Here is a 13,217-nt window from a genome sequence, read left to right as displayed (position 1 = left end):
GGTGAGGAGCAAGAAGCAGCTCCAGCCCTAAATAACCCCATGGGATCAACCCCAAACCCCACAAAACCTTCAGAGAACAGGACCCCAAATCTCCAAACCTTGGGAACACCCTGGAAAAACCGGGAAAAATGAAAAAAATCCTAGAAAAACCCAGAAAAACCTGGAAAAACCTGGAAAAACCTTACTGGTGAGAAGCAAGAAGAGGCAGCTCCAGCCCCAAATAACCCCATGGGATCAACCCCAAACCCCAAAACCCTCAGAGATAAGGGCCCCAAATCCCCAAACCTTGGGAACACCCTGGAAAAACCTAAAAAAAATCCTAGAAAAACCCAGAAAAAACACAGAACACCCTGGAAAAACCTGGAAAAAATCCTAGAAAAACCCAGAAAAAACATGGAAAACTCCAGAATGACCTGGAAAAATCCTAAAGAAACCCAGAAAAAAACCCAGAAAACCCTGGAAAAACCTGGAAAAAACCTGGAAAAAACCTTACTGGTGAGGAGCAAGAAGCAACTCCAGCCCTAAACAACCCCATAGGATCAGCCCCAAACGCCAAAACCCTCAGAGGACAGGACCCCAAATCCCCAAACCTTGGGAACACCCTGGAAAAACCTGGGAAAACCTAAAAAAATCCTATAAAAACCCAGAAAAAAGCCGGAAAACCCTGGAAAAACCTGGAAAAACCTTACTGGTGAGGAGCAAGAAGCAACTCCAGCCCTAAATAACCCCATGGGATCAACCCCAAACCCCAAAACCTTCAGGAACGGGGCCCCAAATCCCCACACCTTGGGAATACCCTGGAAAAACCTGGGAAAACCTAAAAAAAATCCTATAAAAAACCCAGAAAAAAGCCGGAAAACCCTGGAAAAACCTGGAAAAACCTTACTGGTGAGGAACAGGAAGCAGCTCCAGCCCTAAATAACCCCATGGGATCAACCCCAAAACCTTCAGAGAACAGGGCCCCAAATTCCCAAACCTTGGGAACACCCTGGAAAAACCTGGGAAAACCCAGAAAATCCTGGAAAACCCTGGAAAAACCCAGAAAAAAAACCAGAAAAAACCTGGAAAAACCCAGAAAAACCTGGAAAAACCTTACTGGTGAGGAGCAAGAAGAGGCAACTCCAGCCCTAAACAACCCCATGGGATCAGCCCCAAACCCCAAACCCCTCTGAGCACGGGGCCCCAAAGGCAGGGCCGGGGCGGAGCCGCCGGGGGCACATTCCCGAGGCGAATTCCCCCGGAATCTCACCAGGTGACGTGGAAGGCCTGGCGGCAGCCGTGCCGGTTGCAGGCCATGCAGGCCCCCGAGGCCGCTTTGCTCTCCCGCCCTTGCTCCTCGCAGATGTAGCAGGTCTGGGATGGGGAGGGATACAAAAACAAAAATTGGGAAAAGCCACGTTTTCCAAGAGGGAAAAGCACCAGGAATTCCCAAATCTCATGGAATTCCTTGTTGGGTCTGAAAGGGTTTTGGAGGCCCAAGCCCGCGTTCCCCACGCGTCGCTCTCCGAGGTTGTCCTGCTGCTGAGAAGGAATTTCTGGTGTATTCTGAGGGAATTTGGAGGGATTTTGGTGAAAATTTTGGGATATTCCTCAGTGGGATACACAAAACTTCTGATTTTTCACAAACGTCCCATGGGAGCCAACGCGGAATTCCATGGATCCAACTGGCTCCAGTCATTCCACCACAAAATTCCTCAAATTCCGATTTTCTCCCCAAAACCATCCAAAGGAGGAGGATCCAGCACGGAATTCCATGGATCCAACTGGTTCCCATCATTCCACCACAAAATTCCTCAAATTCCGATTTTCTTCCCCAAATCCCATCCCAAATGGGAGGATCCACCGTGGAATTCCATGGATCCAACTGACTCCACCACGAAATTCCTCAAATTCCTACTTTTCCCCCAAAACCCATCCCAAAGGAGAGGATCCAACACAGAATTCCACGGATCCAACTGGCTCCAGTTCTTCCAGCAAGAAATTCCTCAAATTCCTATTTTCTCCCCCAAAACCCATCCCAAAGGAGAGGATCCAACATGGAATTCCATGGATCCAACTGGCCCCACCACGAAATTCCTCAAATTCCTGTTTTCTCCCCCAAATCCCATCCCAAATGGGAGGATCCAACACAGAATTCCACGGATCCAACTGGCTCCAGTTCTTCCACCACAAAATTCCTCAAATTCTGATTTTCTCCCCCAAAACCCACCCAAAGGGGAGGAGCCAACACGGAATTCCACGGATCCAACTGGCTCCAGTTCTTCCATCAAGAAATTCCTCAAATTCCTATTTTCTCCCCCAAAACCCATCCCAAAGAGGAGATCCAACACGGAATTCCAAGGATCCAACTGGCTCCAGTTCTTCCTCAAATTCCTATTTTTTCCCCCAAAACCTATCCCAAAGGGGAGGAGCCAACACGGAATTCCAAGGATCCAACTGGCCCCACCAAGAAATTCGTCAAATTCCTATTTTTTCCCCCAAAACCTATCCAAACGGGGAGGATCCAACGTGGAATTCCATGGATCCAACTGGTTCCACTTATTCCACCAAGAAATTCCTCAAATTCCTGTTTTCTCCCCCAAAACCCACCCAAACTGGAGGATCCAACACGGAATTCCATGGATCCAACTGACTCCAGTTCTTCCACAGAGAAATTCCTCAAATTCCTGTTTTCTCCCCCAAATCCCATCCCAAAGGGGAGGATCCAACACAGAATTCCACGGATCCAACTGGCTCCACCAAGAAATCCCTCAAATTCCTATTTTTTCCCCCAAAACCTATCCCAAAGGGGAGGATCCAACGTGGAATTCCATGGATCCAACTGGCTCCACTTATTCCACCAAGAAATTCCTCAAATTCCTGTTTTCTTCTCCAAATCCCATCCCAAACTGGAGGATCCAACGTGGAATTCCATGGATCCAACTGACTCTACCACAAAATTCCTCAAATTCCTATTTTTTCCCCCAAAACCCATCCCAAAGGAGAGGATCCAACACGGAATTCCATGGATCCAACTGGCTCCAGTTATTCCACCACAAAATTCCTCAAATTCTGATTTTCTCCCCCAAAACCCACCCAAAGGGGAGGAGCCAACACGGAATTCCAAGGATCCAACTGGCTCCAGTTCTTCCTCAAATTCCTATTTTTTCCCCCAAAACATATCCCAAAGGGGAGGAGCCAACACAGAATTCCACGGATCCAACTGGCTCCACCAAGAAATTCCTCAAATTCCTGTTTTCTCCCCCAAATCCCATCCCAAAGGGGAGGATCCAACACAGAATTCCATGGATCCAACTGGCTCCACCAAGAAATTCCTCAAATTCCTATTTTTTCCCCCAAAACCTATCCAAACGGGGAGGATCCAACGTGGAATTCCATGGATCCAACTGACTCCACCACAAAATTCCTCAAATTCCTATTTTGTCCCTCAAAACCCATCCCAAACTGGAGGATCCAACGTGGAATTCCACGGATCCAACTGGCCCCACCAGGAAATCCCTCAAATCCCATGGATTTGGTGAGGACAGTTGGGGAAGACCAAAACCTTCGTGGCGAATCCCGGGCTTTCCTCGGTTTTTGATGGAATCTGAGCGGCTGCGGGGTCGGGATAATGCGGGAAGGGGCCCTGTGGGGACGGGATGATCCCGAAATCCCGAAATCCCGCTTTTACCTTGTTGAAGCGGTCGTGGGGGACGTACTGGAGCACGATGGGCTCCATGGTCAGCACGTTGGCGAACTGCACCTCGGGGATGTACAGGGCACACACCACGTGGGCCCAGCCTGGGGGGAAACGGGAATTCAGTCCCGGAATTCCCAAAAAAAATCAGTGCCAAAAAAAAAATGTTCTGTCCTAAAAAACGCCATCCCAAAAAAACGCCATCCCAAAAAAACTGCATCCCAAAAAAACGCCATCCCGAAAACTTGTCCATCCCAAAAAACTGCATCCCAAAAAACTGCATCCCAAAAACTCGTCCATCCCAAAAAAACTGCATCCCAAAAAAACTGCATCCCAAAAAACTGCATCCCAAAAACCTGCATCCCAAAAAACCCTTCATCCTAAAAACTGCATCCCAAAAAAACTGCATCCCAAAAAACGCCATCCCAAAAAACCCTCCATCCCAAAAAAACGCCATCCCAAAAAACTGCATCAAAAAAAAACTGCATCCCAAAAACTCGTCCATCCCAAAAAAAACTGCATCCCAAAAAACCCTTCATCCTAAAAACTGCATCCCAAAAAAACTGCATCCCAAAAACCTGCATGCCAAAAAAACTGCATCCCAAAAAAACGCCATCCCAAAAACTCGTCCATCCCAAAAAAACTGCATCCCAAAAAAACTGCATCCCAAAAAAACGCCATCCCAAAAACTCGTCCATGCCAAAAAAACTGCATCCCAAAAAACGCCATCCCAAAAAACTGCATCCCAAAAAACGCCATCCCAAAAAACTGCATCCCAAAAAAACGCCATCCCAAAAAACCCTCCATCCCAAAAAAACTGCATCCCAAAAAATTGCATCCCAAAAAAACCATGCCAGAAACATCTGATGCCAAAAAAATTCTGTCCTAAACAAGGTTCAGTGCCAAAAGAGCCTCAGTTCCCCCAAAAAAATCTTCATCCTGAAAAACCCTTCATGCCAAAAAACTGCATCCCAAAAAATCATCCATCCCAAAAAACTGCATCCCAAAAAATCATCCATCCCAAAAAACCTCCATCCCAAAAAACCTCCATCCCAAAAAAAACTCCATCCCAAAAAATCATCCATCCCAAAACAAACTGCATCCCAAAAAATCTTCATCCTGAAAAACCCTCCATCCCAAAAAACTGCATCCCAAAAAATCATCCATCCCAAAAAAACCCCATCCCAAAAAAAAAATCCATCCCCATAAAAAACTGCATCCCAAAAAACCCATCCCAAAAACCTCCATCCCAAAAAAACTGCATCCAAAAAAATTGTCCATCCCCAAAAAAATCCATCCCCATAAAAAAATCCATCCCAAAAAAATCCATCCCCATAAAAAAATCCATCCCAAAAAACCTGCATCCCAAGAAATCGTCCATCCCAAAAACCCCATCCCAAAAACTCGTCCATCCCAAAAACCCTGCATCCCAAAAAACCCTCCATCCCAAAAAACCTTTCATCCAAAAACCCCATCCCAAAAACCTGCATCCCAAAAAACTGCATCCCCAAAAAAACTCCATCCCAAAACCCTGCATCCCAAAAAACCCCACATGGAAACCCCTCTGGGACGGGGCTGGATCCCACCGCGAGAATCGGGAAATTCCCGCGGGATCTGCCCAAAACCCCACAGATTTTGGGATCCTTTTGACGCCACCCCAAGACCAGGCAGGAGGAAAAAATCCCTTGGGGGGGAGGGAAAAACCCCAAATGTCCCAAAGAGGGAATTTGGGGAAAGGGGGAGGGGGGGATTTGGGATTCGGGGTTTGGGATTTGGGGTTTGGGGTCTGGGATTTGGGGTTTGGGATTTGGGATCAGGGTTTGGGATCAGGATTTGGGATTTGGGATCAGGGTTTGGGGTTTGGGATCAGGATTTGGGATGAGGATTTGGGGTTTGGGATTTGGGGTTTGGGATCAGGGTTTGGGATTTGGGATTTGGGATCAGGATTTGGGATTTGGGATCAGGGTTTGGGGTTTGGGATATTTGGGATTTGGGATTTGGGATCAGGGTTTGGGATCAGGATTTGGGATCAGGGTTTGGGATCAGGGTTTGGGGTTTGGGATTTGGGATCAGGATTTGGGATCAGGATTTGGGATCGGGATTTGGGATCAGGATTTGGGATATTTGGGATTTGGGATGAGGATTTGGGATTTGGGATCAGGGTTTGGGGTTTGGGATTTGGGATTTGGGATCAGGATTTGGGGTTTGGGATATTTGGGATTTGGGATCAGGGTTTGGGGTTTGGGATATTTGGGATTTGGGATCAGGGTTTGGGGTTTGGGATTTGGGATTTGGGGTTTGGGGTTTGGGATCAGGATTTGGGATATTTGGGATTTGGGATCAGGATTTGGGATTTGGGGTTTGGGATATTTGGGATTTGGGATCAGGATTTGGGGTTTGGGATTTGGGGTTTGGGGTTTGGGATCAGGATTTGGGATTTGGGATTTAGGATCAGGATTTGGGGTTTGGGGTTTGGGATATTTGGGATTTGGGATCAGGATTTGGGATGAGGATTTGGGTTTGGGATTTGGGATCAGGATTTGGGATTTGGGATCAGGGTTTGGGGTTTGGGATTTGGGGTTTGGGATCAGGATTTGGGATATTTGGGGTTTGGGATATTTGGGATTTGGGATCAGGATTTGGGATATTTGGGATTTGGGATATTTGGGATTTGGGATATTTGGGATTTGGGTTTGGGGTTCGCTCACCGCCGTTGTCCGTGCGCTTCAGGGCCCCGTCCTTGTGGGGACACAGCTCGCACCTCTGCAAGGGACAGAAACCCCAAATTCCCCCGGGGTGGGGGAAATTCAGATCCCAAGGATTTCATGGATAAAAGTGAAATTCCTTAATCAAATGAATCCCATCCACGCCGGAACTGAAATTTCCTCCCATTTAATCAATGAAATGGAAATTTCATCCAAAAAATTCATCCGACTTCAGCGATAAAATCCCGACTTCATCCAGAAAATTCCAATTTCAGCAAAAAAATTCAAACTTCACCCGGCCCAATCCATGAAATCGGGATTTGAGAAATCAAAATTCCGATTGCAGCAGATTTAATCCAGAAAAATTCAAATTTCATCCAAGAAATTCAAATGTCATCCGATTTAATCGATGAAATTAATCTGGTTTCAGGGATAAAATTCCGATTGCATCAGCTTTAATCAATAACATTTCAATGCCATCAATAAAATTCAAATTCCCTCGATAAAATTGGATCGAATTTCATCAATAAATCCCACGGGAACTCCAGGAAACTCCATGAAAACCCCAGGGAAATTCTGTGCAAAGTCCATGAAAATTCCATGGAAAACCCAAAGAAAATCCAATGAGAATTCCAGAAAAACCCAACAAAAATTCCATGGAAACCCAAAGAAAATCCAATGAAAATTCCATGAAAATTCCATGGAAAACACAAGGAAAATCCAATGAGAATTCCATGAAAACCCAAGGAAAATCCAATCAAAATTCAGACAAACCCAAGGAAAACCCAACTAAAATTCCATGAAAATCCAATGAGAATTCCATGAAAATTCCATGAAAACCCAAGGAAACCCCAATGAGAATTCCATGGAAACCCAAAGAAAATCCAATGAGAATTCCAGAAAAACCCAAGGAAAATCCAACTAAAATTCCATGAAAACCCAATGAGAATTCCATGGAAAATCCAGTGAAAATTCCATGAAAACCCAAAGAAAATTCCATGGAAACCCAAAGAAAATCCAATGAAAATTCCATGAAAATCCAATGAGAATTCCATGAAAACCCAAGGAAAACCCAAAGAAAACCCAATGAGAATTCCATGCAAAACGCAGGGAAAATCCAACTAAAATTCCAGAAAAACCCAAGGAAAACCCAACTAAAATTCCAGAAAAACCCAAGGAAAACCCAACTAAAATTCCATGGAAAACCCAATGAGAATTCCATGAAAATTCCATGAAAACCCAAGGAAACCCCAATGAGAATTCCATGAAAATTCCATGAAAACCCAAGGAAACCCCAATGAGAATTCCATGAAAAACCCAAAGAAAATCCAATGAGAATTCCAAGGAAAACCCAATGAGAAGTCCATGGAAACCCAATGAGAATTCCATGAAAAACCCAAGGAAAATCCAATGAGAATTCCAAGGAAAACCCAAAGAAAACCCGATGAGAATTCCATGGAAACCCCAATGAGAATTCCATGAAAAACCCAAAGAAAATCCAATAAAATTCCAGGAAAACCCAACTAAAATTCCATGGAAACCCAATGAAAATTCCATGAAAAACCCAAGGAAAATCCAATGAGAATTCCATGGAAAACCCAATGAGAATCCGACTGAAATTCCATGGAAAACCCAGTGAGAATTCCATGGAAAATCCAATGAGAATTCCATGGAAACCCAATGAGAATCCGACTGAAATTCCATGGAAAACCCAATGAGAATTCCATGGAAAATTCAATGAGAATTCCATTAAAAACCCAAAGAAAATCCAACTAAAATTCTATGGAAAACCCAAAGAAAACCCCAATGAGAATTCCAAGGAAACCCCAATGAGAATTCCATGGAAACCCAATGAGAATTCCATGGAAAACCCAATGAGAATCCGACTGAAATTCCATGGAAAACCCAGTGAGAATTCCATGGAAAATCCAATGAGAATTCCATGGAAACCCAAAAAAACCCCCAATGAGAATTCCATGGAAAACCCAATGAGAATCCAACTAAAATTCCATGAAAATCCAATGAGAATTCCATGAAAACCCAAAAAAACCCCAATGAGAATTCCAAGGAAACCCCAATGAGAATTCCATGGAAACCCAGTGAGAATTCCATGGAAACCCAGTGAGAATTCCATGGAAACCCAGGGAAAATCCGACTGGAATTCCAGCAAATCCCCACCCGCCCCCGCTTCCTTCTCCGCCGTTTTCCGGCCCAGGGGAATTTTGGGTTCTCGGCTGAGGCACCGCAAGGATTTCAGATCCCCTAAAGATCCATGGATGCTTCAAAACCTCCCTCCCATCCCAAAAATCCCCAAAAATCCACAAAATTGCACAAAAATCCCACCAAAATTCACAAAATCCCACCAAAATCCACAAAAATCCCCAAAAAATCCACAAAAATCCCACAAAAATCCCACAGAAATCCACAAAAATCCCACAGAAATCCACAAAAATCCCACAAAAATCCCACAGAAATCCAGAAAAATCCCACAAAAATCCCCAAAAAATCCACAAAAATCCCACAAAAATCCCACCAAAATTCACAAAAATCCACAAAAAATCCACAAAAAATCCACAAAAATCCCACAAAATTCCACAAAAATCCCACAAAAAAAAAAAAAAAATCCAAAAAAATCCAAAAAAGTCCACAAAAATCCACCAAAATCCACAAAAATCCATAAAAATTTAAAAAAAATCCACAAAAATCCACAAAAATCTCGGAAAACACAAAAAATTTTGGGAAAACCCCAAAAATCTTGGAAAACCGATCTTGGAAAAACCCTAAAAATCTTGGGAAAACCCCAAATAATCTCAGGAAAACCCAAAAAAATCTCAGGAAAAGCCCAAAAATTTTGAGAAAACCCCAAAAAAATCTCGAGAAAACCCAAAAATTTTGGGAACACCCAAAAAATCTTGGAAAACCATCCTTGGAAAACCCCAAAAGATCTTGGGAAAACCCCAAAAAATCTTGGAGAAACAATCCTGGAAAAACACTAAAAATCTCGGGAAAACCCCAAATAATTTTGTGAAAACCCCAAAAAATCTTGGAAAATTAATCTTGGAAAAACCCCTAAAAATACTGGGAAAACCCCAATAAATCGCGGAAAAGCCCCAAAAAATCTCAGAAAAACCCCCAAAAATCTCGGGAAAAGCCCAAAAATTTTAGGAAAACCCTAAAAAAATCTCAGAAAACCCCACAAATGTTGGGAAAACCCCAGAACGTGTCCCGTACTCACCACCCGGGCTGCGCGCTCCTGGGATTCGCATTTCCTGCAGAACCAGGGCCCAGTGGGAACCTGCACGATCCCATAGCAGGCTGGAAAATGGGAAAAAATTCAAATTATATAGGGAAAATCCGGCACGATCCCATAGCAGGCTGGAAAAAATGGGAAAAAATTCAAATTATATAGGGGAAATCCTGCACGATCCCATAGCAGGCTGGAAAAATGGGAAAAATTAAATTAATTGGGGTTAAAATCCTGCACGATCCCATAGCAGGCTGGAAAAAAATGGGAAAAATTAAATTATATAGGGGAAATCCTGCACGATCCCATAGCAGGCTGGGAAAAGGGAAAAAATTCCAATTAAATGGGGTAAATCCTGCACAATTCCATGAGAGGATGGGAAAAATCCAATTAACTGGGTAAAATCTGCACAATCCCAAAACAGGCTGGGAAATGGGAAAAATCCAATTAAATGGGGTTTAAATCCTGCAAAATTCCATAACTGGATGGGAAAAAGGGGGAAAAAATCAAATTAAATTGGGGTAAAATCGTGCAAAATCCCAAAATGGGCTGGAAAAAATTCCAATTAAATGGGGAAAAATCCTGCACGATCCCATAACAGGCTGGGAAATGGGGAAAAAATTAAATTAAATGGGGTAAAATCCTGCACGATCCCATAACAGGCTGGAAAAAATGGGGAAAAAATCAAATTAATTGGGTAAAATCCGGCAAAATTCCATAACAGGCTGGGAAAAATGGGAAAAAAAATTAAATTAAATTGGATTAAATCCTGCACGATCCCAAAACAGGCTGGAAAAATGGGAAAAAAATCAAATTATATAGGGGAAATCCTGCACGATCCCATAGCAGGCTGGGAAATGGGAAAAATCCAATTAAATGCGGTAAAATCCGGCAAAATTCCATAAGAGGGTGGGAAAATGGGAAAAATTCCAATTAAATTGGGGTAAAATCCTGCAAAATCCCAAAACAGGCTGGGAAATGGGAAAAAAAATTAAATTAAATGGGGTAAATCCTGCACAATTCCATGAGAGGATGGGAAAATGAAATTAAATTGGATTAAATCCTGCAAAATTCCATAACAGGCTGGGAAAAAAGAGAAAAATTAAATTAAATGGGGTTTAAATCCTGCACAATTCCATGAGAGGATGGGAAAAAAAAAAAGAGAAAAATCAAATTAAATTGGGGTAAAATCCTGCACAATCCCAAAACAGGCTGGGAAAAGGGAAAAAATTCCAATTAAATGGGGTAAAATCCAGCACGATCCCATAGCAGGCTGGGAAAGGGGAAAATCAAATTAATTGGGGTAAAATCCGGCAAAATTCCATAACAGGCTGGGAAAATGGGAAAAAATCGAATTAAATTGGGGAAATCCTGCACGATCCCAAAACTGGATGGGAAAAAAAGGGAAAAATCAAATTAATTGGGGTAAAATCCAGCAAAATTCCATAACAGGCTGGGAAAATGGGAAAAAATTCCAATTAAATTGGGGTAAAATCCTGCACAATTCCAAAACTGGATGGGAAAAAATGGGAAAAATTAAATTAAATTAAACTGGGTAAAATCCTGCACGATCCCAAAAGAGGCTGGGAAAATGGGAAAAAAATTAAATTAAATTTGGGTTAAAATCCTGCACGATCCCATAGCAGGCTGGGAAAAATCCAATTAAATGGGGTAAAATTCTGCAGAATTCCATGAGAGGATGGGAAAAAAAAAGAGAAAAATCAAATTAATTGGGGTAAAATCGTGCAAAATCCCAAAATGGGCTGGGAAAAATCAAATTAAATGGGGTAAATCCTGCACGATCCCATAACAGGCTGGGAAAAATGGGAAAAATTAAATTAAACTGGGTAAAATCCTGCACGATCCCATAGCAGGCTGGAAAATGGGAAAAAAATCAAATTAATTGGGTAAAATGCTGCACGATCCCATAACAGGCTGGGAAAAAATGGGAAAAAAATTAAATTATATAGGGGAAATCCTGCACGATCCCATAACAGGCTGGGAAAAATGGGAAAAATTAAATTAAATTAAACTGGGTAAAATCCTGCACGATCCCATAGCAGGCTGGAAAATGGGAAAAATTAAATTAAATGGGGAAAATCCTGCACGATCCCATAACAGGCTGGAAAATGGGAAAAAAATCAAATTAATTGGGGTAAAATCCTGCACAATTCCATAACAGGCTGGGAAATGGGAAAAAAATTAAATTAAATTGGATTAAATCCTGCACGATCCCATAGCAGGCTGGGAAAAAATGGGAAAAAAATCAAATTATATAGGGGAAATCCTGCACGATCCCAAACCAGGCTGGGAAGGGAAATCCCATTAAAGCCTTTAAACCGGATTTATTCCTGGTTCCTCCAGGGTAAGAGTGGCCGGAGGGGGAAAGGATCAGCAGCGAGAAACTGGGAAAAAACCAAATATAGAAAATAAATGGAATGGAATGGAATTATTTCAGTGTCATTTGAATGGTAAAGTTGTGAAATAATTGTAAAATGTAAATGGGATTTATTTTCATTATTTTAATAATTGAATTGAATTATTTAATTGTAATTTAAATTGTAAAATTGTGAAATAATTTATTTTCATTATTTTAATAATTGAATTGAATTATTTCATTGTCATTTAAATGGTAAAGTTGCGAAATAATTGTAAAATGTAAATGGGATTTATTTTAATTATTTTAATAATGGAATTGAATTATTTCATTGTCATTTAAATGGTAAAGTTGTGAAATTATTGTAAAATGTAAATGGGATTTATTTTCATTAGGTAATGTAATTTTTCATGTCAGATTGAAATCTAATTCAATTTATTTATTTGGGTTCTATTCATTTATTAATAGATAATTATTAATTATTTGGATTTTTTTTGGTTAAATGGAATTTAATTTAATTTTGTAATGTAATTTTCATGTCAAATTTAAATGTAATTTAATTTAATTATTTGGGTTCTATTCATTTATTAATAGATAATTATCAATTATTTGGATTTTTTTTGGTTAAATGGAATTGAATTTCATTTTGTAATGTAATCTTTTCCCCTTTTCTCCCTGTTTTTCTCCCTGTTTTCCTGGTTTATTTCCTGTTTTTTTCCCCATTTTCCCCTATTTTTCTCCCTATTTTTCTCCCTGTTTTCCTGGTTTATTTCCTATTTTTTTCCCCTTTTCTCCCTGGTTTTCTCCCTGTTTTCCTGGTTTTGTTTTCCCCATTTCTCCCTGTTTTTCTCCCTGATTTCCTGCTTTATTTCCTGTTTTTTTTTCCCATTTTCCCCTGTTTTTCTCCCTATTTTTCTCCTGATTTTTCTCCCAGTTTTCCTATTTTTTTTCCTGTTTTTTCCCCCCATTTCTCCCTATTTTTCCCCGTTTTCCTCGTTTATTTCCTAATTTTTCCCCCTTTTCTCCCTGTTTTTCTCCCTGTTTTCCTGGTTTATTTCCTGTTTTTTCCCTGTTTTTTCCCTATTTTTCTCCCTGTTTTCCTGGTTTATTTCCTGTTTTTTCCCCCCATTTCTCCCTATTTTCCACCTGTTTTCCTCGTTTATTTCCTGGTTTATTTCCCCCATTTTCCCCTGTTTTCCTCCCTGTTTTCCTTAT

General features: G+C 41.5%; 1 protein-coding gene across 1 annotated transcript in view; it reads right to left on the bottom strand.

Annotated features, from left to right (window-relative positions):
• The window catches only part of MLLT6 (MLLT6, PHD finger containing), a 42,757-nt gene that overhangs the window by 24,693 nt on the left and 4,847 nt on the right, over nt 1–13,217 (bottom strand). Inside the window, 4 exon segments of the mRNA XM_054000438.1 lie at nt 1,250–1,353; nt 3,671–3,780; nt 6,385–6,439; nt 9,617–9,696. Of these exon segments, the coding sequence (XP_053856413.1) occupies nt 1,250–1,353; nt 3,671–3,780; nt 6,385–6,439; nt 9,617–9,696 (349 nt within the window).

This window comes from Vidua macroura, chromosome 27 (assembly GCF_024509145.1).
Source record: "Vidua macroura isolate BioBank_ID:100142 chromosome 27, ASM2450914v1, whole genome shotgun sequence".
NCBI classification, from domain to species: domain Eukaryota; kingdom Metazoa; phylum Chordata; class Aves; order Passeriformes; family Viduidae; genus Vidua; species Vidua macroura.
The sequence above is the reverse complement of the archived record's forward strand: the minus strand, read 5'-3'. Positions and strand labels throughout refer to the sequence as shown.